Raw genomic sequence first — 27,880 nt, 5'->3', positions numbered from 1 at the left:
GGGCGAGGCGCCGCCGCCGCCGCGCTGCGGGAGCTGCCCCGGAGCCGTGCGGGGCTCGGCGGCCGCCGCCGGAAGGTGAGCGGGGAGGCAGCGGGACGGGAGCGGGGCCGGGGTCGCGGAGCCTTTGGGGAGGGCTGGTGCCGGTGTCTGCCGATATCTGCGGTAAGGACCGCGACGTGGAGCCACGGTAGCCGCGTGTGTGTGAGAGGGGTTGCCGGAGCACTGTCAGGTTTAATCGGGCTCTTTTCTCTGGCCCCCTTAATCCACCTCCCCTGGGCACTGGGAAGGCCGGGCATGTCCCCATATCCCTTCTCCATAAGTCGCAGAGGAGCCAACCCTGATGCCTGAGGTTTGTTGTGTTTTTTTTTTTTTTTTTTTTTTTTTTTTTTTTTTTTTTAATCCTGCTGACCTATTAAAAATCTAAGTGACTCTTTACACTAACGTTTAGGGATGTGTAACAGCAGGAGATTGCTTCCCGCTATAAATTCTTCATGGCGTGCTACCCCATCCTACTAAAAGCACAGGCAAGCCCTGGTTGAACATACGCGTGCAGGATTTTGCAGGGTGGAAGATGCTTCAAAAAAACGTGTACTGAATTTCAGTAGGTAGGTTTTTATGTCTGGTGCTTTAAAGCAACTAAAAGCAGACTCCTAAATCCTAACTTACCCGTAGCACAGAAAATGATAGTATTAAATCCTGTAGCCAACATTTTTCACCCATCAAGAAAAAATAAAGCCCTCTAAAAATAATAATATTCTCTAAAGCTTTTCCACAGCAATTAAACCAAACAACAGAAAACTGGAGCAAAAAGTTAGGAAAAAAAGTAGGGCAATAAAAAATAGAATGGCAATAAAATAGAACAATCCTTCTGTATGATCTGAGAAGCAAAACGGCTGTCTGTTTTCCAGGGACTTAACCATCTGTCTCACAAAAAGGAATTAAGTGGAATGTTTGTGGAAAATAATAATTTTCACTAGTATTGACAAAGCAGTATTTCCTCCCTTGTTTAACTGTTTGGCCCATCCTACTTGTTCTTCATTCTCCTCTTCCCAGGGCCCATCACACAGCATTTATTCACTCTTTAATTAGGACATCCAGTGCATGCCAGTGGGATGCTCTGATCATCCACTGCTAATGGCACTGTCTGATGGGAACCTGCCAAGAGCCAAGGACTGGTCCTGTGCCTGCCCCAGCTCCTCTGTGCTCTGCAGGACTTGCTCCTGGCAGTGGTGCCACTTAGAAGCTGGAGTTTGCAGGACTGCACCTTGATAATATCAAAAGGCTGAAATCTGTAGTAGCTTCCTTTCTTCTATAAATGCCATGTTTGCATCACTTTTCAGTATAACAAATAGTCCAAAGAGATGGACAGACTTGAAATGGCAATAAATATTAGAGCACCATTATTTGGCAGGAGCATTCAATGAAAGTCATTAACTGGCTTTACTATGTAAAGCAGGATTATAGTATTTAGGGCTGGCCTAGGTTACCATAGAGATGATGATGTGGTGAGATGACTCTGTCCAGATCCTACTTACCAGGGGTTTCAGTGTCCTGTAGTGTGCTGTTGCAAGAGGGTATTAGGGGCAGCTGACTGCTAAAGAACAGTACAATAAAACATGAAAGGAAATCCTGCAATTTCTTTTAAGGTAGAATTAAACTTTTTTTTTAATACTTTTTTTTTTTTCTTGGTGGGATCCTTTGTAGAATTTGCAGGGATTTTTCTGTTTATTCCTACTGACATTTTACAGCATTGCAGTTGGGAGCCTGTTTCTTGCCTCTGAACAGAAGCAGAGAAGTCATTTTATATCACTTCACATCCCTGAAAATACCTGTTTTAAAAATGAGCTCATTTTCATTGTATTTTATCTCATTACCCTTCTCAGGACATGACATTTTTAGTCCTGGTGTTTTATTTTTCTGTGAAATTGTCATCATCTATTGTTTCTGCTTCATGTTTGGTCTCAGTGTTGTTTTGTCAGCGAGCAGGCATGATTAGTTCCTTTCATTGAAGAATTACTTTATAGCAGCTCAGGATTTGACAACCAGTTTAACCTGATGTGTGACTGAGCTCACATTGAGCAGGAAGGGACCCTGCTCTTTCCCTAGCCTGGGCCATACATTCCTGCCCGATTCCCTGTGCCAGAATTCTTCACCATGTGACAACACAGTGAATGGACAGAGATTTTGCCTTCCTTCTGCAGTTAATTAAGCAAGCAGTCAGTTTACACTGCAGATGTTGGCATTACAAGTGGGGCTAGTCCTGTGAACAGAGTGTTTAAATCTGTGTGTAACTCTCTGCAGGATCAGGACCAATTGGTTGGCAATGCTGCACCCTTTTCTTCATCCTAAAATGCTCCGTGGATTCTAACTGGCAGTTCTGGATTCAGAAGGATTACAAGACTGGGTCAGTATTGTATATGGGGGATTGAATGTTAATGCAAAAAAGAGCTGGCTGGGTTTTTTTTGTTCTGAACTACACATTTGGTACTTCCCAGTTTCTTTCTTATACCTCATCAGCAATGATTGCAGGAATTCATGATGGGTTAAGTCAGTTTATTTAATGCAAAACAAGCATGAGAGAAGAATCCAGTGGTTCTACAGATCTTGCATGGTGTGTCAGGGGGAGAAGAAAGATGTGTCACATAAATGCTTTTCAGGTGTGATGTTTCACAAGCTGCCATTGCTGTGCCTCTGGCTGAAACAGACAGCTTGACAGCCTTTTTTAACTCACTCGGAAACACGCCAGAAACCACAGTCATTCTATTCAAATCAGCATGTTGGTCAGGCAGCTTCCATGCTGTTATGTTGTCTGTCACAACATGATTTGCATTAATTGAAGTTATTTTACATTTACGCATTCATAGATTAGCACAAGCTCTTTTTTGTTTTTCTGGACACTGACTCCTCCAGCAGTACTTAAGGAGCTAGGTAAGCTTTGCATCTCAGTTTTGGATCTCTAACTGCTGGAAGGCTGCTGGACTTCTGAATCATTTCAAACTATCAACCTGTCAGAGTTATACAATAGTTTTGGGGTTTTTTTCTTGGAAGCAGTTCTGCTTTTTTCCCTTTCCCCCTTTCTTGTAAGTAGATTGAAAAAACAGGCACTAAGCTCTGGAAATGAACTATTATTTCTGCAACCCATATTTTAGGTGTTAGACAGTAAGAACTAAAAGCCAACCCTTTGCTACTGGAGTGCCATGTGAACAACAAATGTTCTGATTCCATCACTCAAAGACAAATCTGTTCATGGGAGAGTTTTTCTCTTATCCTGTAGCTTCTTTCATCTTTCCTTTTACAGCAACTCCCTGCATTGCTTTAGTTCCAAAAAAAAAGCTACCGTTTACATTTTTCTTTACAGTCGTGGTGGATTAACCCTGGCTAGATGCCACGTGCTCTATTACTCCTCTCCTCAGCGGGACAGGGGAGAGAAAATAAAATGTAAGCCTTGCGGGTCAAGATAAGCACAGTGAGCTATCTGTCACTCACCAGTTAATGTTACGAGCAACAGAGTCAACTTAGGGAAATCAGAGTGGGATAGTGAGAAATTAACCCAAATCTTAAAACCATCTTCCCATCATACTTCTCTTTTTCCCAGGCTTAACTTTACACTTGAATTCTTTACCTTTTCCCCTTCCCCAGTGGAACAGGGGGGACATGGACTGGGCATTGTGGTCAGTTTATCACATCTTGTCTCTGTTGCTCCTTCTTCCTCACAGTCTTCCCCTGCTCCAGCAAGGGAGAAGGTTCTCCACAAAATTCTTTAGCATAAGTCCTTCCCATGGGTTGCTGTTCTTCACAAACTGCTTCAGCATGAGTCCCTCCCGTTGGGTACAGTCCTTCAGGAACAAACTGCTCCAGCATGGCTACTCTGTGGGGTCACAAGTTCTGCCTGCAAATCTGCTCCAGTGTGGGCTTCCCACAGGGTTGTGGCATCCACAGCATCCACCTGTTTCAGTGTGGGATCCTCCAGATCTCTGCTCCACCATTAACCTCCATGGCCTGTAGGGGCACAACTGCCTCACCATGGGCTGCACCATGGGCTGCAGGGGAATCTGCAGCATGGTGTACCTCCTCCCTCTCCTTCTGCACTGACCTTGGAGCCTGCAGAGTTGTTTCTTTCACATATTCTCAGTCCTGTCTTCTCTGGCTGCAGTTTGCTCCTGCACAGTAACTTTTTCCTTTTCTTAACTCTGTCATCCCAGAGGCACTACCACCATCACTGATGGGCTCTGCCTCGGCCAGTGGAGGGTCTGTCCTGGAGCTGGCTGGCACTGGCTTTATCAGGCATGGAGAAGCTTTTGGCCTCTTCTCACAGAAGCCACGCCTGCAGCCCTCCTGCTGCCAAAACCTTACCTTGCAAACCCAGTGCAACAGTGTAAGAAATCCAGATGCTCATGAAGTTAATGGGGATTTTCCTTGACTGCAGTGAGGTTGGGATTTAAAGTGACGTCAGACTCTGGCTTTATCAACATTCTCTGTGAAACTTAGGTGGCAGTTTCTAGTTGCAGGCTACTAGCACAAGCCTTGTTCTCTTCAAAGCCATGGAAGTGAGCAGTATGCAAACATACTTCTTCAATAACAATTGGTAATTGAGTTTTGAAGTTTGGTTTCCACTTTAGATGCAGAAACATTAAATGTCATTTGAGTGTATTGTAGTGTGAGTTTTGCAGTTTGTCAGTGCCATATGTCCCTAGAAGTTTTAAATTTTGTTATAGGAAAATGGGGACAGACTGTTTATGTGCGTTCATGTGATAAAATTCACTGGTGCTTCTTCTTGTTGTTCAGGATGAGGTCTGTACCACCCATTCTTTGTGATAGATGACCTTTGAGACAGGCACGAGAGTTGGAAGAATGTGTTAGTCCAATACCTGGACAGTATTTCTGCCAAGACATTTTGCAGCCTTATGGGAAATAAATACTTGGTTTGTACCCTCAAAATCAGACAGCTTTTCACATGGCAGTGGCTGAAAAGCCTCAGTATTTGCCTTGAGGATATATTGTTGTGTATCTAAAATCCTCCCAGTCAGAAACAACCAAAGTTTAGACTTGACTGAAACATCAAAATCTCTAAATGGTCCAGAACCACAAACCAGAACCCCTGAATCTAAGCTTCTTCTCACACCTCCCAAATCATAACCATAAAATCAAACATCTCTCTGTCTTGCATTCTGATGTAAAAGTCTTACTTCTTACTCTGGGTCCTGACTGTACAGCTCCGTCCAGATTGCAAACTAATAAATGCCAGGATACCACTGTGACTGTTGAACATGCTGCATATTTAACTGCATGCATTAGCAACCCCTTATTCTGTAGCACTTGAAAATGACAAGTTTGAATCATAGATTAGTCAGACATACTACAGTCTGTATTTCTACTCCAAATCAAAAAGTCCAAAAGCAGATCCTGTGATTCTCATCACCTTTCATGGTTGTGTTGCCAGTCTGTATGTCTCCTCAGAAAGAGCAAGGATCATTTTGGGGAAAGCTAATTCCAAAGTGAAAAGAAGCATGTACATTTCTTCAAGGTACTCAGGATGATCTATTTGACACCTGCTTTTCCATCAAGGCCATTGGCAAAAACAGAGAAACCAAATAGACGTGAGATGAATGATTGAATGTTTTGACCTAATTCATCCAGAAGTTACTGGCTTGGTACAGGAGTAAAATTCTTTGGCCTATTCTTGCAGGAATAAGATTAGATTACCAGGCAGTCTTTTCTGTCCTTTTTAAGACACCTGTCTGCCTTGTTCAGTGGAAAAAAAACATAATAGTGGGAGGTACTGAATTGCCTGCTCTAAATTCTTGATGTAAAAGTTGAGCTTAGTCAGAGAAATCAATGCCAGAGAACCTCTGCCTGAACGCTCAGGCTCAGCATACGAAATTCACATTATAGTAAAAAATGCAGTGCATCCAAGGCAGAAAGTGTCAGGCCATGAAAATAAGGGTATTTTAATAGAAACCTATTTTATTTCTGTCTCAGAATGGTCAGCGTTAGCTTCTACTAATGTAAACAGCATGCATTACACTCAGTTTTCTCTTCTTTCCATGTATAGTTCCAATGGTTACATAAAGTCATTTCATACTTTGTTAAGCCCTCAGTTGCATCATTGCTGCTAAAAGCATTCCCATTGTTTGGTGAAATCTGGGCTCACAGCCTAAAGGTACTCTTGATAGTAAAGGCTTGCCACAGAAGTACCTATGACTGCAGCATGCATTTCTGCTTTGAGATCAGCAGAAGTGTTTTTCAGTCCTAGCACAAGCCAGAATGGCTCAGATCTCCAGGCAATATAACTGAGCCCTGACCCACAAAAGGCAATGGGAAGAAGAACAGAAACTTCACTTCTGGCAGGGAGCAGAACATAGGATTCTTCTTCCTCACCCTCAAAAACATTTTTACTGTTTCTCTGGAAAGTAATACTGCTTTAGTCTGGAGGAGAGTAACCCTTCTTCCATAAACTTGATGGTTTGGGCACTTGGTTGATATTTGGGAGTTTAGAAGGAAGGAGTAGTGACAAGTTTCCCATGGGGCTTGGTGAGGGCTCTAATTATTTCACAGAAAGGCAAAGTAGCAGCAAGAGTCAGTACTGCTATCTTTTAAAGTAATTTAGGTTTATTTTGCAGAGGATTCTGGGCTGAGGCACCCAAAGCAAGAACTAAAGGCTCCTGATTGTACAAGCTAAGCACTTCATCACCATTTCTACTGGCTAGCCATTGCTAGCTCTCATGAGCTGATTTTTGAGGATCCAAATCAGTTGGCATCTAATTGTACCCACCCATGCATACATGTGCAGAACCTGTGTGTATGCTCCAGATTCCATGCCAGGAGCTGATTACAGGTAGATCAGCAGTGCTGTGCAGCTCAGACACACAGCATCTGTCTCTCTTGCAGGAGAACTGGGAGGTGCATCCCACCCACAGATCAGTTCTGTGTGGAAATATGGCCCTTTGTCTCTCCACCTTGGCCTGATTTTCATGAAATAAATAAAAGAAATCAAACTCCTGTGAGTCACCCAGCAGGTCACAGTAACAGGAGCAACAGCAAAATGTACCAGCATTTCTGCCATGGCAGAGAGAACTCTGTGCAAGCTAATTCCTTTCCTTCTTTCAGATTAGGCCTGTCATGCTGGAGATTTTGCTCTGCTATCTGATCTGGCTGTCTTAGGTCTTACATCTTTGTAAGCTGCTGCCAGATAAACCTGCCCTCAAAGTCAGCTTTTGCCATGTTTAGCGCTGTGGCGGGTCTCTCCATATTTGAATCCAGTCCAAGGTCTGGGTAGAGACAGTGTCGGCAGGAACCTGGAATTCTTCTTGAAATCAAACTACCTGTAATGTAATTTTTAGTTGCAGCTAGAATGTCTGTAAATGTTAAGTTTGAATAAGTATCTGGGCAAAGAAACCATATATGATCTCCAAAAATGAGACTGGTGTCATTCACCATGTAGCTAAAGGATCTCTGCCTTTCTTAGCATAACATACTTATTTTGTCAATAAATCAGTGAAACCGTTCAGTTTCTAAAAGTGGGGCTTTTTCTTTTCTTAAGTACCAGATCTAGAATTTGTCTGGGAAAAAAGGTATTTTCATTATTGCCTCCTCTAGAAGTTTTACTTTGTTTTCCTAGGAATAAGTCCAGAAAAATGGGACTGTTTGCTTCCTTTTGAAGTCTGTTGTAACCTCTCACGTTCGGTCTTTCTCAAGCACGGTGGTGACAAATTTTGGCAGTTTTCTGGTGCTTTGGGCTCTTCAATCTGTATGTCCTTTCCATAATGATATAAAAAGCAAAGTCCAGTTTTATCTTAGAGCAGGAATTAATTTTCCTCCAAAAATGTTGCCTCATCTTCTCTATTAAATGCAGTACAGAGCAGGTGTGTTGGAAGAGTGATCTCATTTATGGAGATCAAGTGCTGTTCTGGAATGCAAAACCAAGCCTGACTCTACTTTGATTTTCAAAAATCTGTCTAAACTAATTTGCTGGTTTGCTTGACTTGGCTTCTCAGTGGATATTCTCCTCCTTCTTTGTTTGTACCAACATTGCCAAAGTGTTCATAGAGACTGTGAATCTGTTTGCAATTTGTTGACAATACAGTTTAATACTGCAAAGCATTTCTGCAGTGAACATTACCACATTATGGTACATTACACACTAATGCTTAAATGAGGCTTTTAATCATCACAAGCTGATGCTTTGCTTCTAGTCAGTGCTCCTGGTGTATGGCAGTTTCCAGAATTTAAGGTCAGAAAAGATTTCTAGATCAACTAGTCTGCTCCTGTCGAATTTTATTTACCCTTGTTTTCTGAGCGCCTTCCAGCAAGGCACATACTCAAGATGCCTTTCATCACATCAGAATAAGGATCTTCCCATGTCAGATGAAATGTCCACCTAGACCAGCATCATGCCTCCTACATGAACCATAATCTAGTATTGACAGAAGTATGTGGCAGGATAAATATGTGTATTTCTCCATGGGATTCTTCTTTGTCTTTGAATATTAACACCTTGACAGTTTTCTTACTCAGGATCCTCCTAAGCTGAATGAGTAGCCTAAACCCTTTTTGGGTTTTATTCTATAGATTTCCTTGAGCCTATCCTTCACTCTCCCCATCAATTATGGTTAATTTTAATTAACCACAATATGCTCTAACAGTCTCTTTTTTCCCCCCCTCAGTAGCGTAAATCTTTTGCTTTGTTTACTTACACTTGGTTTGCTTAGGGTTTCTTCACCAGCCTAAGGAAGCCTTTAGCATGCAGAATTTTCATGTGCCTACACTTGTGCACAGTCATCAAGTCACTGTGCAAACATACCAAGCCCTGAAGAAGTGTCAGCTCTGCATTTCTGGGGCTGACTAAGGCTTGCTGTACTAGTTCTCCAGGCTAGTAGCACAAGCCGTGTTTTCTCTAAAGCCATGTGGCTGTTAGAGGCAGCCTAGGCCAGGTATCACCTTCTGGCTTGGGAGCTGGTGTGCAGCGTGGAGACAGAGTAAGCCTTTGGTTGCAAAATGCTGTTTTGAGTCTCTCACTAAAGTGTTTTGTTTTTGTTTTGTTTTTTTTTTTTTAATGTCTGAAATAATTTGGTACTCTTCTCTGTCTTCAAAGATTTTGAAATGCTACTTCCAAAATGTAAAGCCTGACCATACATACTTCCATCCATTCAATCACCGTGTTCCTTGCAAATCTACTAATGCTGTAGAGGAAGGGGAACATTTTCCCTGTGAGTATTCTGTATTTCCCAGTACACACATTCAAGGACTACATTCATCCTTTCAGCTGTAGCCCCATGCTGGGATGTTTGGTACTGCTGTCAATTTAATGTAGTGTTAGCTGTGCCTAGATATGATGAAAGCAACCAAACTTCAGTTTATTACATACATGGCCACGTGCTCTCATATCTAGAAGTGTAGCTGTGAGCCCATGTGTAGAATTAGCAGGAATTCTGCATAAAAAGTTTTGTTACATACAGTATGGTGTTGCCATGCCATACCTCTCTCTTGACCTGTAGTGCATTAGTGATAAGGACACCACATCAGCCCTGGAGTTTTTCCTAAAAGTATTGTAATCACTCAAAACTTGTTTGTGACTGTTCTTTTTTTCTGTTAGACTTTCTTTACTCCAAGGGATATTGGAGAGAACTTGTACTTAATCTTTGCTAGATTTTGCTTTTGTAAGAGTGTTATTTCCTTTTTGCTGTGAGAACTCCTGAGAGACACTACTCCTCCCTAACTATTTCTGAAGAGTCTAAACTGGAAGGAACTAAAAAAGATAGTTTCCTTTTTAAAGAATATTTGTCTCTATGAGTATCACTGTTAGGAAGCCTTTTCTCTGGTCATGATGACTGTTTAGAACTTGTATATTTTTAGTTTAGATATGTTAGCTATAATATTGGTTTAATTAGGCTTTTGATAGTATTTTTTTTTTATTACTTATTTCCTCTCTTCCTCCCTGCCCAGACACACACTGCCTTTTCTTCCTCTGAGTTTCTGATGGGGACCTGCTTTCCACATGTTTCTTGTGTGGTCTGTAGTCATAAGCTGCAATTCTTAAATGTTTATTTTTCTTTGTGGTTGTATGAAAATGTTGTAGTTTTGAGATGAAAACCAATTCGTACCTCTATTAGATATTGTCAAAAAATTACAGCACCTTGAGAGGTCAAAATTTGCATCCACACTTGAATGTGAAGGCAATACTATAAAAGCCATATATCCAAGCAGGCAGGGCAAGACACTAGGATTGTATCGTACCTAACTTTTAAAAAGGGAAAGAAAAAGCATTTTTCTTCCTGCTGTTTTTCTTGAGGTGGCACACTGAAAGACAGTTGTACTTTTTTCTTACAAACAGGTTAATCAGGTGGTCAAGATTTAGAGTTTAAATCTGTAATAGGATCCAAGCAGTGCAGGCCCTTTCAGAGAAATGGCATCTCTATGCTCCAAATGTTTTCCCCATCTACAAAGAGAACATTTTTTTGCTCCAAAATTCGCAGATCTACTCAGCGACCAGGAGTGTTACAGGCTATTTTTATAACTATGCAAACTACTCTACGCTTGACTATGCCTACAGTTCACCCTGGCCAGTTCTACTTTTAAGTCATTGTTTAGTTTTAAAAATAAATACAAGGGATGTTTTTTCTTTTTTGATGCTCCTGCCTCTTTGGACGCCTTACACATCTCAATCAGATGACACCCCTATCCCAAGGGACTTCTCTACTGAAGTGAAAGTTTGGCTGTCCAAGTTTTTATAAAAGTATTTTTTCTGGACTAAGGTGGAGCAGAATGGCATTCTGTCATTTCTGAACTGGTAAGTCTCCTGAGAAGAATAGCCTGCTTATGTAAATTAGAGTCGTTTATGGTAGGGAAAGCACTGCTTTTATTTACCATGAGACTGAGTCAGAGCTGTTTCCATTTGTGAACTGGAGAGAAGTAACCCAATTCCTCCCACATGCACATATTCCCTGGAGAAAGTGGGTCTTGCTAGAGGAGGTGGTTTGGATCAAAGGCTATTGGCACAGCACAAAAAAAACCGAGGAGAGAACAACTCAGTACAAGCATTTAATTGGATTTTATCAGGACTGCCAAATGAATGCAATGCCAGGAAACTTTACCTGCAGCTCTTCATTACAGTTTCTCTGTCAGGAAAATTGTGCCTTCTTATCTGTGCTGTTACTTGAGCAATGTCCCACAGCATTTGAGGTTGAGGCCACACATCCAGGATATTGTGTGTCATTGCCAAGTCTGTAAATACAGTTCATGTTTGTTGGCAGCTCCTCTGTCCATTAACATTACATCATCCCTAGACCAAACCCATGATAATGAAAACATTTTCAGACCAAGTAATTCAGCTTCTGACTTAAAAGTCCCCAGTATAAAAAGTGACCTCAGTCCATAGAGTACCATGGACTCTCAATAGCTTGCTTCCTTTTCCAGCACCTATCCTGTTTGTGAGTTTTGAAAAAATGTTAAAACCAAGTTTATTTAAAGCCAAATGAGATCGTCGGGTGGTCAGATTCTTCTGTATCATCACAGCTATCAAGTATCTTCTGCAATTCTGTACTTTTTGAATATTCTGTGTTGCCAGAACAGCAGTACAACTGTTTGATCACTGTAGATAACAAAAGTATGGAGAAGGCCATTTCAGTATCTTCCTGTTTCATACAAAATCTATGACCTTTTAACTCAGATCAGTCGTGTTGCTCAGTAATGGAAAGGTACCACAACTTCTCTGAATTGTTTTTTCAGCTTCATCTTTGTTTAATTCTTGTATTTTGCTTTCAACTAGACAGAGGTGCTGAGATTGCTGCAGTGGTCAATGCCGTCATGGTCATTGCTGTCATTGACAAAATCCTCCAGATCCTCTTTCAGCTGTTCCAAGTCTTCAGCTTTCCCATAATGTTCCTTGTTGCCTTAATTGCATGTTGTACTTTGATTCAAGTCCTTCTTGTGCTCAGCATGAAATTCAGCATATTCTTGGTAATTAGCTTTGGATATACCAGAGGATAATTTTCTTCAGAATTCTGCTGCTTGCCATTAGCAAGCAATGCCATCAGTCCTTCCTTCTCCTTGTGATTCCTCAGGGGAATTGTAGTGGGTTAACACAGGTGTTTGTTACAACCTTCTTTCTCAATAACATCTCAAACGTGTCAAATCAAACTTCTGAACCAAGCAGATATTTGAATATGAGAAAAGGTATGATTACTGTGCTTGAAGAGGATCTCACCTTTTTTTTTTTCCCCCCATTAGCTGAGGAAGTTGAAAAGATAAGTTTTTCTGGTTATTGTTTGAACTACTTTCAATATTCTAAATGTTGTAGATTTTCCAATGAAATGAGTTCGATTTTCCTTTGAGACATAATGCAAGGAATACATTTCGCCACAGAGAGATACTACTGCTGTTAGAGTTACTGTTTTTGACTTCTCACATTTAATCACCCATACTTGTTATTTTTGGTAGCATTCTCTTTCATTCTTCCTTTATAGTTTCACTTGCAAAATCAAGCCATAGACCAAGAGCTTGAAACTATCTGAAGCTACCCAATCCTTCTTGTAGGGGGCATACTACATAAGTAGAAGTTAGGAGAAGTGGTGTCAGAAGTGAGGTTTGTCAGGAATGGCCAGAATATTGTCAGTTACAGTACTTGCTTTGTGTACTGTTAGGACTCGATGAAAAACATCATCACATCAACAGCAGGGATGTTGATGAGATTAATGAGTCAGTACATCTTCCACAGGCACACCGAGTGTGCACACAGATCATTGCATTTCTTCTTGTCTAGTGAAAACCACAGAAGACTCAGGAAAGCTTGACCTACAGAGTTTGGGTTTGGACAGCAGGAAGTCTGCTACTAAAGCTAGCCAAAGTTCATATAGTCGTAAGTTCCTGAGTGCCAGATTTTTAAACACTCAGATGAGGAATACAAAGATTGTGAAATCTATTCATTCTAATAAGTTTTAAAATGCTGTTGTTACGGTCTGAAAGTCTCCAATATCCAGAAATCAAACCTTAGCATTGATTCAGCCTAACTGCATGTGATCAAATGTAGTAGAAAGTACTTTACTGGGCAAATGCACAAAATAAAAAGCCATAAGGGAAGACTGATACTATCATTTAAGTAAAGTTTGCATTGCAAGTATGGGCTTCTAGATTTCCAGTCTGTGTCAGAGGTTTCCAGACAATGTCACTTACCAATTATGCTTTCAGTAAAAAAAAAATATATTAAAAAGTTAGATCTCCCTAATGCTAATTTAATAGGGTAAATGAATCATGTCTGCTGAAAGGAAGCCACAGTGCATATTTTACATAGAAATGAGTGTTCCTTGAGGACTGTGAAAAAACTGACAAAGGGGATTTTAATGGAAATTAATAACCTCATTAAAAATAGAATGAGGGGTGCAGATACTTATTAAGTTATGTTAAGTACATTTATACAATTTTTATGCGTCACTCATCAAAACTAAAACCAAGTTTTGATGCTTGGTTCCAAGTCTGGGATATTCATAAACAAAACTGAGGCAAAGAAATGGCACTTCATTAAATTCTAAAAACTGTATTTGTGAAATGAAGGTACAACTGAGTGATGATTGTGCTGACAGGGACTAACCTACTTAGAGCTCTGCCCTCCCTGTATCCTGCCTTTTCCCACAAGAGACTTAATGTTCTAATTATCTATTGTGATTTTTTTCTTGCTTCTACTTTTTATTAACAGAAGCTATAAATCTTTGAATAAAGACATGAAGCAATCTTATGAAGTCTGATTAACACCTTGCTAATGCTTTACAGCTACATATGCTGCTACACAAATGTGAGATTGCTCTTGTCCCAAGTACAGAAAAAATACTTTCATGTGTTCCATAAACACTTAAGAATATTAGCATGCTTATGGTGTCTTTAAGATACACTGGGTATATTACTAAAGGAGACATAACTTTAACACTCCCGAGCTTCTGACTAAACAGAGAATATATCGATTTAAAAAATAATCATCTTTTTACCCTTTGTTTTTAACAGGGGGAATGCATATGAGGAGCAATGATGTGAAGAAAACTTCCCGAAGGTCATGCAAAGGCAAACTTGGCTAGTGGGGAATCGCCTTCCAGAATAGACTGCAGCCTCAGCCTTCCACTGAAATAGTTGCACAAGGTGATTATATTATGATAGTACTCCTCAGTGTCTGCCGTTGAAAGAGATTTTCGCTCATCACCCAGCGCAGTGATGTAGGGACCAGCTGTCATGATAAGGATTGCAGTGCCTGCAGACTGCTTAAGATTTCTGCAGAGCAACGGGAAAACCAGAATTGCTTTTCAGGCTGTTAAGGCGCTCATCGGGGCGATCCCGTGTCCCACCAAAAGAGCTCAGGTTTTCGGGGGCTGAGCTAGCGCAGTTAGCCGCGGGGGCGGCCGAGCCGCAGGGTGGATCCCGCAGGGAAAGGAGAAGCGGCGGTTTAGCCCCGGAAACCAGAGACGGCCCCGCCTGCGAGAGCGGCGGCCCCGAATACTAATCCTTAGAGGCGGGGTGGGGGGAAAGGGGCCGCAGGGGAGGGGAGGAAGGCGCAGATGCTGAGCGCTGTTGGGTCTGTCCCGCAGGTGATGGCCGCGCCGCGGCGGCCGGCAGCGCTCCGCACGGACCAGGCGCGGCGCCGGCGCAGGTAGCGCGGCTCCATGGAGGGCAGCGGCGCGGGCCCGGAGGAGGAGGAGAGCGGGGCCGCGAACGGCGCTCTCCCGCCGCCGCCGCCACCGCCGCCCACGCCGGCCGCCCCCTGCGCCTTCAGCTCCTCCCTCTGCTTCAGCGCCGCCGCTGCCGAGCCGCAGCCGCCCGCCGCCGCCGGCCGGGTGGTGCAGAGCCAGTGGGAGATCAACAACGCCGCCTGCCAGCCGGAGGAGGAGGATGAGGAGGTGGTGGGGCCGCGGGAACGGCCGCCGGAGGAGCCCGACCTGGTGATCGAGGTGTCGGGCCGCCGCATTCGGGCACACAAGTCGGTGCTGGCGGCCAAGAGTGACTATTTTCGTGCCCGCGCCTCACGGGACGTCCTGCGGGTGAAGGGGGTGAGCTACGGGGCGCTGCGGCTGCTCATCGACTACGTGTACACGGCCCGCATGGGCGAGGTGAGGCACGACAACCTGGCTGAGGTGGTGAGCGGCGCCCGCGTCCTCCAGATGCCCTGTGCCCTGCACTGTGCCGCCGAGGCCATGCGCGCCCAGCTCTGCCTGGGCAACTGCTACCAGCTCCTCTGCCTGGCCAAGAAGCAGCGGCTGGCGGAGCTGCGGGAGGCTGCCTATCGCTTCATGAGCGACCATTACCTGGAGGTGCTGCGGGAGCCCAGCGTTTACGGCCGTCTCAGTGGCGCTGAGCGGGACCTCATCCTGCAGCAGCGCATGGATGCCGGCCGGCCCTGCTTGCTGGTGGCCGAGGTCAGCGACGCCTTCGAGCGGCCGGGTGGTGGCAGCCGGCCTCAGAGCCGCGAGAGCAGTCGGCCACAGAGTCCTTCCTCCGTGGTGTCGCTGGAGGAGAGTGGCTCTCTCATTCACTGCTACCAGGAGGCCAGCGGCGAGTGGAGGGTGCTGACGCGCCTGCCCGAGGAGGCCAATGCCAAGGGCTGCGCCATGTGCGTCCTCCACAACTACCTCTTCCTAGCAGGGGGCATCGTGACAGGGCCAGTGGGCAGCGAACCCAGGGCTCGCCTTTCCGACAAGGTCTTCTGCTACAACCCCCTGACCGACACCTGGAGCCAGGTGCGGCCACTGGCTCAGCCCCGCTCGCAGCTCAAGCTGCTGGCCTTGGATGGTTACCTCTATGCTGTGGGGGGTGAGTGCCTCTTCACTGTGGAAAGGTATGACCCGCGGGCTGACCGCTGGAGCCCTGTGGCACCTCTGCCCAAGGGTGCCTTTGCTGTGGCTCATGAGGCCACCACTTGCAATGGGGAGATCTATGTGTCAGGAGGCTCCCTCTTCTACCGCCTCCTCAAATATGACCCCAAGCGTGACGAGTGGCAGGAGTGCCCTTACAACAGCAGCCGCCGGCGCTCTGCTGACATGGTGGCCTTCAAAAGCTTCATCTACCGCTTTGACGTGAGCAGCGGCCGTGGTGGGGAGCAGGGCCCCGGCGGCGGGACGAGCGGCGGTGTTGAAGTTTTCCGGTACAACACAGTGGCCAAGTGCTGGAGCCAGTGCGCCAGCCTGCGGCCCAGCGGCGGCCCCATCCAGCCCTTCCGCTGTGCCCCCTTGGGCAACACCATCTACTGCGTCAACCGGACCGGCACCCTTCGCTTCAGCCTGGCCCAGGACGGTGAGGTGGAAGCAGATGGTGGGCTCAAGGGCAGCTTTGATGAGGAGCTGCTTAAAGCTCCCTTGGACGTCAAGGGTGTCCTCCTACCCTTCGTGCTTACCCTGCCTGAGAGGCTGGACAAAACAGGGGACCAGGAGGGCTCCCTCCCACTGTAAGGTGGCCAGCCTGGCTCTGGCTTCCAGAGAGGGGAGTTGGGTTGCAGATCCACAAACTCTCATCTGCAGAGGGGAGCTCTGTGTTGTGTCTGCAGAGAAAATGGACTTCCCCTTTCCTCCTCTCTGCTCTCAGGATGTTGAGCTGGTTTTAACTCAGTTGTAACTCTTCTCGTGTTTGCTGTGCTTTGTGTGAAAAGGCAAGCACACAAAAGTGAAAGCTGCTATAAAGGATAATCTCTGGATTATGTTTGTGCCAATACCCAATCTGAGAAAAATGTTTTTACACCTGGATTTCTAAAATATTCTCGACAACAGTGTCATAATGGGACGTCAGTGTTGGTTGTGTGTTTACACATAGTTGCAATCTGGGCTGGAGCCTTTTCTGTCATTTGTGGTTTTTTTCCCTCTGGGATGATACTGAGGGATAAACATTGCTGGCAACATAGTTTAGCTGCATTTGTTTTCATGTTAAACCAACTGTTTCCTGTGTTTAAAAAGTATAGGAAGAACATCTCCATCACAGCCTTTCATTTCTGGTGCAATAGATGGTTTAAGGAAGCTGTGGCACTGTATTAGTCCCAGGAATTTCAACCACAGATGATATAACATATACCAAACTTAATGTTTTAAGTAACACAAATGTGTGCCACATGTTTTACTTGGAATGCAAAGAAAAAGAAAAAAAAAAGGTCAAGTTACCTTTTTAAAATGTGGCATTTTGTGGTAGATACAAAATGTTGATATGTTCTTTATTTGAAAAAGGCAATGGTTTCTGCATGAAAAGATACGGTTTTATAACTTTTTTTGGTCAGAGATTTTAAATTAAAAATGAACTGAAGCTGTTCAGACTGCAACCAATTGATATGACCACGTATGCCACTAGAGCTGGGGAAAAACTTTGTACTTCATATGCTCTTTAATTGACTGCAGGTCAAGGAAGGTTAACCTCAACCAACTTGTGGCAAAAGGCCTTTCCCACTTATTTCAAGACCATCCAAAGGGAACACAGAAAATAGGAATGTGCTACACATGTTGATTATATTGTGCACTAGCATGATGTTACTTCCCTGTCTTTTGATTGAGAGACTGCTTTATTTATTTCGAACTAATGATTGCTGTAATCAATAAGTCCTTGTTAATTGCAGTACGTGCTGATGGCGTACGCTGTCGTCGTGATTCTAAATGCCCAAGAGTGCTGTTTGTGGGGGAGCATCCAAATGAGGCAAAACCATATAAAACTTCTTCCTGCCTGTGGAAAGTTGGAGCACACTTTTTTTTGGAGCACAATGTTTGTCATGTTACTCAGAACTGGAAAATGTAAAATGTCTGCACAGACAGACTATATTGAAAAGGGCACATGCATTTATTTTATACATTTTATATTTAAAAAAAAAATCAATAGGCAAGGCAAATGTTTTAGCTTTATGGTAAATCACTGAGAAACCTTTTCTGAACAAAGAACCTGTGTTTTTGCTGGTACATTGCTGTATATTCAGCATGGAACTCTCATGGACTGTGGAAGAGAATTGTTTATACTCAAAGCTCTAGTATAGATTCATATTTTAGAAAGACATAGGGACCTTGCATCAAGAAAAGCGGATCTTTTTATGTTTTATTAAGATGTTTTTGTTAAACAGGACTTTAGCATTCTTACACATAATTGCTAGTTCCAAAGGAAGGCAGCAGGCTCTGTCCTATGAGACACTATCTGTACAAAGGAGAAGAGTGAACTTCATAGATACTTCTTTCATTCACTTTAATGTTTGGGTTTTTTTTTTTTTTCTTTTCTTTTTTGTTGCACAGGGTTTTAATGCAGCTGATCTGGTTAGTCATTCTATAGAAAACAGTGGTCCAGTCCTAGAAGTTCTTAGCCGAGGGAGGCTGTTCCCTCGTGAGCTAATTATAGCATCAGCCAGGCAGGAGCTGTAGGCCTGCAGAGTGTGACATTTATCTTAGCCTCAGTACAGGTTGGTGCAGTGGAATTTAACATCCTTCACAGAATATTTGATTTAATTCTCAGACGAGAATCCTTGGAAATACTGACTCTATAAATTAAATTACAGCATTGTAGCTTGAGCAGGAAAGAAGGATTACATGTTTGCTTTCAGCATAATTTTTATGGTAACTGTAGAAAGTATTTCAAACTGTGTAGTGCAATGCTTAGGTGCATACTTAAACTTGAGATGTGCTAGGCCAGATTTTGAAATAGTAGCATCACCAGGAACACACATAAGGAAACATCTGTTTTATCTTGCAATACAACAATTTCATAGTTCAAAGACTTACACAGTATACTTCTTATACTGCAGCGTAGTGAGGTATCAAGCCAGGTTTTGCATTCCTGTTAATTAAGCATTAATTAAGCACTTTCATTCTGCTAATGCATGAAGATGCTTCTTAATGAGTTTTGGGAAGTTTCCATGATTTAAGATGTGACAATAATTCACAAACTTTTGGGATAGAATGAACCATATCCTTTCTTCCAGTATTTATTGCTGTCCACTATGAAGAAATACATTTGGAAGTAAGTTCTACAGTAATAAGTGTTCAACAAACGTGCAGTGGTTTGTGTTTTGCTAGCTCCTGTTTTTAAAAGAAGTTGAATCAAGTTCTTACCTGCTTTCACTGTTTACACAGTGTCAGTGGGGAGAGTCTGGGCTTCATTAGTAGCTGTCTATCAAACCTGTTTCCTTTGTGCACTGCATAGTCACAGCCTGTGATTAACAACAGAGGCATGTTTCTAGCCAGATTTCCTACTCTGTGGCCTCTGTTTCCTCCCTGGTAGGCCTGAGGCAGGTTTGCTGAGAATTGTTTTTTCCCCTGATTATATCATCACAAAGAAACACCCTCCACCAAACTTGGGTACTAAAACCAGAATTTAGATAGTTTTCAGGCATTAAAAGACTGAAATTGTCATTCCAGAACCCTACAGTTTTACTTAAACCTAGCAACAAATGTCTCTGACATGTGGAGCTGCTGAGCAGTTCCCTTCCACCCATTTGGAACTGCTCAGAGCAGTTCCACACCTACCTACCAAGTGGGATATCCAGAAACCAATGATGTAATAGGGTTTAATTTAGGTACAAACCAAAGGGCCAGGCCACCCTCAAGTTGTGTTTGCATATGTTTTGCTTTTAAAACAGCCATTTTATCTAGAGTAGCCTGAAGTCTACCATATTTGCATAGGAGCACGGAGATCTGTGTGTGCTTTCTTAGCCTGCAAGCAGGCTAAGTTGTTCTTAGTCCACAACTCCCACCCTCTAGTTGTCAGTGGACTAAAGGAACTCTTGGAGCTAGTCCATCATCTCTAAATATTTAAGCATTTTGCATTGTGTCTTAATTGGCTAAAAGTTTCACAAATCATCAAGGCAGTCATCCTCACTGAGTGGTCTGAGACTAGCTAGAGAGACACAGTCTGCCCTGCTGTCTTTCTTCCTCCTGAATCTTACAGTCCTCTTATTTTAATGGGACATGCAGGAGATAGCTGCCCATATCTTTCAGGGAGTAATTTTTCCTCCGTAGACTGCTCCTGTCTTCAGGGTTGTCTGCTAGAGAATTTAGGCTTGAATTCCCCTAAACTGAGTAAGGACTGAACTGGGGCCTTGCACTCTGTGTGTGTGCATGCACACGTCTGTGCCCTCAAATCTCCATGGCTCTTCAGGAGAAGTACATTGGGACCACCTCCTGTGGCTCTTTCTCAGGGGTGAGCTTTATGCAAATCCTCCAAAAGCACACAGAGGCTCCTGTACATTCTGTTCTGGGTAGATTCCAGACCCCCCCCTTCTGGGTGGATAATTCAGCATAGATTCAGTGCAAGCTGCTACAATCAGGCAAGTTTTCTTTGGAAAGCTTTTGCAGAAGACTGTGTGTTTTGGGTTACCAGTCTGAGGTGAGCTACTCCATGCACTGTACTGGGAGGCCAGACAGGTAATTTGGAGTCTTCTCAGGGGTACCACCTTAATAAAGAGGCATTGCAGTACCTAACAATGAAATAAATGCCTAAAGCCTTAATTGAATCTAAAACTAAATCCCAATTTCAATAAAGAAATGCTAGTAACAGATGAAACTTTACTGTTTCTATCTATTAACCAGTTCCGTAAAATAGGCATCTTAATTGCAGCAAAAGCATGAGCACAATTCTGTTTACACGTGAAACTAAGTGAAAAAAATAATTGGCAAAAGAATAACCCTGTTTGATCAAAACTTGCACTGTTAAGCAACATGGGGAGGATGTTAGTCATACCCTAGTAATGACTGAAATTGTGCAGTCGCTGATGTAAATTCTGTCCACAGAAAGATTCTTTGTAAATAAATACCCGGTAAAATTTAAAGTAATAAAAGAATAAATTACTCACATGAAAGCCATACCTCTCCTGTGCTGTTTGACTGGCTCTCAGAGTGCTGTATCCCAATTACCACTATTCATGAGTGGCTATTGCTTTTCCTGATTTACATCGTGTATTCCATTGACTGCTCTGTAGATGTGTTAACCATCATTATCACAAAGCTTAACAGTGGTGCTGGTGCTCTGTCAGGACTGATGTAATTTTTTCTCCTGGATTGAATCCAGATCTAGACAGAATCCTATCTTGGGGCTTTTTTGTTTTTTTTTTTCCCAGTAGCATTGCTCCTGGGAAACTTAAGAAAACACAAGAAGGGGAGATGGTAGTATTGTTGAGCAGTCATAGTAGAAAGCATTTTATAAATTTCTCTTTTTTTTCTGCTGTTATTTTGCACACCAGATTGGCGCTGGTTTAACAGAACAGTTCTGTTTGGCTATTACCAATAGTATGAGTCTGAGTACTGTTGTAGCAAAGTATGTTTTAACCTATTTGCTGCCTCAGCTCGTGCTCTGGGGTAATGTAGTGCAAGTTTGTAATAGTTCCATGCATTTACTAGGTAACTGGAACTGTTCTGGCTTTGTATTACTGCTACCAAAAGCAGAGATTGACACACAAGCTCAGTAAAATTGTGCACTCAGAATATGTAATCACATACTTTCATTTGTTTTGGCCTGCTGAATGCTGAGAGCTGCTGGAATGAACCCACTGGTATTAGGAATCAGCAGGAGTGCTAGTTTTGGCTGGGGTCGAGTTAATTTTCTTCACAGTAGCTGGTATGGGGCTGTGTTTTGGATATGTGCTGAAAACAGGGCTGATAATAGAAATGTGTTCGTTGTTGCTGAGCAGTGCTCACACAGAACCAAAGCCTTTTCTGCTGCTCACCCCACCAGCGAGGAGGTTGGTGGTGCACAAGGGCTTTGGAGAGGACGCATCTGGGACAGCTGACCCCATCTGACCACAGGGATATTGCAGACTATTTGTTGTCATGCTCAGCATATATAGTTCGGGGAAGAAGAAGGAAGGGAGGACATTTGGAGTGATGGTGTTTGGCTTCCTAAGTCATCTCTATGTGTGTTGGAGGCCTTCTTTCCTGGGGTCGCTGAACACCTGCCTGCCCTTGGGAAGCAGTGAATGAATTCCTTGTTCTGCTTTGCTTCCAGGTGCAGCTTTTGGGTTGTTTATTAAGCTATCTATTGCAACCCATGACTTTTCTCACTTTCCTCCTTCTGATTGTCTCCCCCAAATCACTGGGAGGAGTGAGTGAGTGGCTGTGTGAGGCTGAGCCACTGGCTGGGGTTAAACTGGAACAGCAGGCAGTTTTGGAGACTAACTTTCATGAATTACTCAAAGGACAGAAATGGGAGTGAGGAATAGGAGGGAAGAGATGAATTCAGAGTCAAAAGTACCTGCTGTTTATCCAGTTGACACAAATAGCAGGGAAGAGAAACCACAGTTGGTACTTGAGACAGTGATGACTATAGGGCCAGATCTTTTTCAAATATTTCTTATACAGGCTAGGTTTTTACCAATTATATTGGTAGTGTTGCCATTTTGCACCTGCAATGCTTCTTAAATCATCACAGTGTTTAATAAGCTACCTTTTGCAGGAGTCTCTTGCTTTGCTTTTAAGTCTTAGTGGATAAACCCTGGACAAATTTGTGAAATCATGAAATAACAATGTCAATGCTGCCACTTTGAACAGATTAACTAATGCAAATTCTTTAGACACTGTTCACAGTTCAGATGAATTATATGTGTAACTGATGTATTAATAGTTTCATTTTTGAAGCATATATAGGTAAAACTTTTTATGTACTCCCAGGTTATGCTGTAATGAAATAAATACTTCAAAAAAAGCTTATGCTCCCTGTTAGGGATTTCTGGGTAATTGTTGTTTTTTCTTTGTTATCCATCCATTCACTAAATGGCATTATATTTTTTCTTACAAAGCAAAGACAAAATTATACAAATTATCACACAGATAAATAATTAGGAAATGTTTCTAAGACTAAGCAAAAAGAATATTTTCATTTCACAGTGCCCTGGATGTTTGGAACCTGAAATATTCTGCAGTGAAAGCATTTTTCTAAGTGCAGACTAGCATATACTCCAGTTAACTTTTATTTCTTTTTTTTTTTCTTTTTTGTTGTCAGTATGTTAAAGTGCATTATTCATTTATTGAAGTTACATGCAAGTTTTTTCCAGAATACTCTCCTGTATTGTGTCACACATGCCAGATTTTTGGCTGGAGTAAGTTTACAGCAGCATAAGTGAAAACAGAATCAAACACAATTTAAATTCCCTACTTTGTCTCCTACTTATTTTCTCATCAGATATTTTGCTTGACAGGAAGTCATATGACCTGTTTGAAAGCTCCAGTATTCAGAGACTACATGGGGTTGGACTTGCTGTAATTTCTGTTATTTCCTTATCTGTTGCAACATGCAAGCTTTCTTACATATTCTTAAGAAGGGCTAAATTCTGCTGCTGATTAAATGAGGGTAAATATGGAATAGCTCAACCAAACATCTTAGATTACCAGAATTTTTTTTTTCCATTCTGTAGTGGTTTGAAAGCAAAACAAATGAGAGGCTCCAAGTCAGAGATACAATTTAATAGGAAGAAAGGAAAGAAAGTAAAATAAAATTGATGCAGTAATACAAAAGACCACTGACAGGGTCAGAATACTACCTGAGCAGAGTGATGGAAGCAGTCCAGATGAGGTGGTCTTCCTGAAGCAGTGATCCTGTAGCAAGGTCTGGTAGCTCTGTTCCTCTGGGAATCCAGTGGGTAAGGGCCCCCTGTACTGTCCCAAACCCCAGATTATATCCAGGTGAGAATGCTTGGTTCCTCCCCCTGGGTGGAACATCTCACAATGGGATGATGAGTCATGCAGGGGGTCCTTGATGGCCCATTAAACAGAGATAACTCCTGGAGGGAGTTATCTGTGAGTCATGGGCAAGGCATCTAATGGGCCATTAACAGAAGATAATGGCCCAGAGGGAGGGGGTCTGGGAAAACACTGCCCCACCTGGATTCAACAGTTCATGAAGATGGTGATAGAATACTTTGTGCACATCCTAAACTACAACCCAGGACACATTCAGCCCCAGAGTTTTGAGTCTGTTATAAAATCACTGGGGACCTCCTTTGGAAAGCTAAAGGAAAAGTTCTGACTGAGCAAGACTCAAACAGTCAGTTAATTGAATGTGTTTTGGGTTTTTTTTTTCTTCACTAGAATATAATTTTTTTAACTATAATTTTTCTCTGTGTTGTGAACTACACATTGGAAAGTTTTGTGTCATGAGGTTTTCTCTCAAGTATATATTCCTGCTTGATTCACTGAACATTTTGCACCTATATCTCTCAGGATGCTTAGGCCTCAGGCTCAAGCTTCAGGTGTAGTCTGGAAAATTAATGTGGCCAGGTCCAATAACCTGTGCCATGACTAATTTTCCAGTTCTGAAATGCTAAACCAAACAATTGTAGCACAAAGGATTTGGATTTCAAAGATCTCTTGATTTGGACACACAAAATCCCATTGTTACCTGTTTCCAGGTATAATGCATCTCTTGTGTCCATGTATTTGAAATTCACAGTAAGTTTTCATATAAAACATCTGCAAGCAGATGGTGTTGACCTGTATTCCCCTGAAGGCAGAGAAGTCTTGGTGGAAAGACATATCTTCAATTGCTAGACTGTGCAAACAGGGAAGTCACATATAGCTGTCAACTCCCATGTCATACTGAGTAATTATCAAGTGAACAACAATGTCATCAAACATGAGTTTACAGCCTATGAACAGATGTACCTATCATGGGTGGGGACAATGGAAACTTGAATCAGTAACTCTTAGTGCGGAGACCATGCCTAGAAACAAACCCCATTCCTGTTTCAGGGTTGCATTGTCTAGGCAGCTGTCAAGAGAAGAAAGAAGTCCTAGGCTAAATAACAGCATGTGATTAAAAGTAGGTCAGGAAGCTGTAAGTGTGGCAGTACCTGCAGGCTCCTTAAAATGAGTGGGAAGAGGATCTGCGTCTCATAAATCCCAACTGGAGCATCTGCTGGTGAGCAAGCTCAGGCAGAGGGAGGGGAGCACGACTGTGCTTGACAGCAGTGACACCTGCCTGGCAGGTCACTGGCAGCGAGCAGTGACAAGAAGGAGCTGAATGAGCATCCCATGGATGACTGCTGTCCTAATGCAGAGTCCTTAGGAAGGAGAGAGAGAACGTATTGTTCAGCTGGCCACCTTATGCCATGCCCTTCACTGCTGTGCTCTCGCCCTGTGCTGGTAGTGCCAGTTCTCAAATTCCCTGCTGATCAGCTTATACATGGAGAGTCTTGAAGGTGATGACCTTTTATGCCCCTGTTTTTTTTTTTTAATTCTTTTTTTTTTTTTTCCTGTTTATTTCATTTGTCTTTCTTTCTTATGCAATCGTCTCTTTTTGTACCCCTCTCATTATCTTTTTGGGTTTTTCCCCTTTAGAGATTGTGTGTATTTGTCTCCCTACTCAAACTTCAATAGGTAACACAGGGAGTCTGTGAATTTGGAAAAACTACCTTTTGGAAGTCATTGAAACTCCTTTCCGCAGGAGACAAACTTTCCTTCTGTAGCCTGATAATTATTTCCCTTAATACAGCCCTAAAATTTTAAATGAAGTGTGGAAGACTTAATCTATCTGTTTTTTGGCAAAATGGAACCATGAGCTGTTCACTTCCTAAGGAAATAGAGAAAGTTGTGAGCAGTTAAATTATTCTTGATGCAAACTTAAGGCAAGAGTTGGCACCTTTTGTTAAGCTTACCTGAGCTTGTAGTCACCACAGAACTGCAGCTACAGGAAAAAGTAACTGCAGGATTGAAGTATGGATCAGCTAGGAGATCTTTCAGGAATAAAGAGCACAAACGGCAGCTCTTCCTCAAAATAAAGAGGAATTCCCACACCATTTAGAAACCATTGTCTCAGTGATCAGAGACTAATTTACTGACAATTTGTTAGTAGTACATTACAGATGAAGGTGGTTCTTTTTTTCCTGTGTCGTCATGATCTCCATGTCTCATCCCATTCTCTTCCCTGACCTGCTGATATGCTGTTCTTTGCACATGGGAAAAATCATTGCAGAGTTTGACAGTATAAAATTTGTAGGAATTTTTACCTATTCTGTGCAGGTAAGTGGATCTGTCATCTGCAATGATGGATCATTTGTCTCTCCCATGTTTTTCTAAATAAAGAAAAACATAGAGTGTTTATTAGAACTAGAGAAACGAGCTGATATTAAAAATAACTTTAGGGAATGCAAATAAGGAAACAAAGTTTTTCTATCATTGCCACTCTCTTTTTAGATCCTAATGAAGTCGTAGACGGGCAGAGAGTCTTCTTAAAAATACATTTTAAACTATTAGGAAAATGCAAAATCATTCAGGTCCATGAGGGACTTCCTGGGTTGGGAGCAGCATGGTGCAGGAACTTCCATGGACTAATTAAGAGAAGATGAACCTCTTTCCTTTAGGTTCTTACTGAAGTTCTCTGCTCCTGTGTATCTGCTGAAAGCAAATGCTGATTCTGATTGTGTGATTCAGTAATATGCCTTGGAGGTGCAGTACTCTATCACCCTATTCTAAAGCAAATGAAGTATTTCAAAATACTTAACTGAAAGAAAAAGTGAAAGAAATCCCTTAATTAATCATCAGCTTCCTTCATATCTCCTTCTTAAGCGCTTCTTCAATAAATCCAGTGTTATTTAAATGTAGATTCTGTCCATGTCCAAGTCTGGTTTGCCTTTGACAGAGCTGGAGTATAAAGGTGTTATGGTAGTGCTTATGGAATGTTTGACAAGCCCAGTCCATAAAGAGCCCATGCTGGCTCTTACTCAACTGGCTGACACACTAATGGGAAGGAGCCCAGCCTGTCATTTAACTCATCATACCTGCTGTCATTGCTACATCAGACTTTTCCAGCAGGTTGTTGTTGTACAGGTGTGTGTCAGACTACCTATCACTACATATGCCTGTAACACGTTTTTATCCCCGTCTAGCTAGAGGCATTGTGCCTCCAGGCAAGAAGAGGAAGTCTCTGCTCACCTCATACTCTTTATTCTGGCTCCCACTCCTTTCCTGACCAGACTGCCTGGCTCAGTGCCTGCAGAAAGGAGCAAAGTGGTATATTCCCGCTCCCAAAAACAAGAGAGGCCCAGTGGCTCAGTTGTTACTCCTTTGTAGGTCTCTGGGGAGAGCACACTTCCAAGCTTCCTCTTACTCAAATTACAAGGTTGCCCTTCATTCCCAAGAGCCAAGAAAAATGCTCAGCTCGCATGTGGTAAAAAAGAACTTGTAAAAGTTATTTTTGAGAGAGCAGTGAAAAAAACATTATGTGCAGTGGCTGCCCTAGATGTTGCTACTGTATTTGAAACAGCTGGAGTGTAGGACCCCTCATCAGACCCTGGGCTTCCTCAAGCGCAGTTTAAATGTGAAGAGATTCAGGCAATAAGTTCACTTCCTTTGAACTTTGCCTGCTCTCTGGAGGCACTAAAAAAACTCAAAAGAGCCATTTGAGTGACTGCAGCAGTTCATCTTCCACCCTGCTGTGCTGTGGCGGATGGCAGCAGGTGGGGAGAAAACATGGGAGCAATAAGGAGCTTGAGTGAAGCATTCTTAGTGGGAAGAAATCACAGGTGCAGATTGCCTGAGAAGCAGTTTCCTGTTAATGTATTTTTGACTGTTATATGTGCTTGAACATAGTTTAAAAAAAAGAAAAAGACATAATTCTATGGGCAGTGAATAATAAGTTTCTGCTGCTCTTGCATTAGGAAGTAGAGACATAAAGAAGACCTAGTTTCATTTCTGGTTCTGCATAAAATTCCATTTATTACTGGGGCAAAGCTGTTAAAGCTTCAGTTCTCTCCAAAGAGAAAAGTGGGAGTTGGTAGGGAGAGAAAGGTGATTCAACCCATTAGGTATTGGAAATAAATTTGTATTTTCTCATCAGTAAAGGACTTTGGGAATATTGGCTAATACTGTGGATAGCATTTTACTGTTTCAAAATTTTACTGTATTTGCTACATGCAAACAGAATATTTTCTTCCTGTGAATCTGACCAGAATAAAAAAAGGAGTGAAACTGTT

General features: G+C 42.6%; 1 protein-coding gene across 2 annotated transcripts; it reads left to right on the top strand.

The window, feature by feature from the left end:
* Positions 1 to 27,880, top strand: KBTBD11 (kelch repeat and BTB domain containing 11). 2 transcript variants are annotated; one of them, XM_066179814.1, is made up of 4 exons: positions 1 to 75; positions 2,302 to 2,404; positions 13,990 to 14,121; positions 14,565 to 27,880. In XM_066179814.1, the coding sequence occupies exon 4, from the start codon at positions 14,640 to 14,642 to the stop codon at positions 16,416 to 16,418; it is 1,779 nt and encodes a 592-aa protein (XP_066035911.1). In that variant the 5' UTR covers positions 1 to 75; positions 2,302 to 2,404; positions 13,990 to 14,121; positions 14,565 to 14,639; the 3' UTR covers positions 16,419 to 27,880. The 2 variants fall into 2 exon arrangements, with proteins under 2 accessions (XP_066035911.1, XP_066035912.1); XM_066179815.1 differs by lacking the exon at positions 1 to 75 and adding an exon at positions 146 to 162.

Source organism: Chamaea fasciata, unplaced genomic scaffold (assembly GCF_029207755.1).
Source record: "Chamaea fasciata isolate MVZ Bird 193981 ecotype frontalis unplaced genomic scaffold, bChaFas1.0.hap1 SCAF_3, whole genome shotgun sequence".
Lineage (NCBI taxonomy): Eukaryota > Metazoa > Chordata > Aves > Passeriformes > Sylviidae > Chamaea > Chamaea fasciata.
Note: the sequence above shows the minus strand (reverse complement) of the source record. Positions and strands in the feature narration are given on the sequence as shown.

Coding starts and splice junctions, on each gene's coding strand:
- KBTBD11 (XM_066179814.1), top strand. CDS start 14,640: ATGGAGGGCAGCGGCGCGGGCCCGGAGGAGGAGGAGAGCGGGGCCGCG.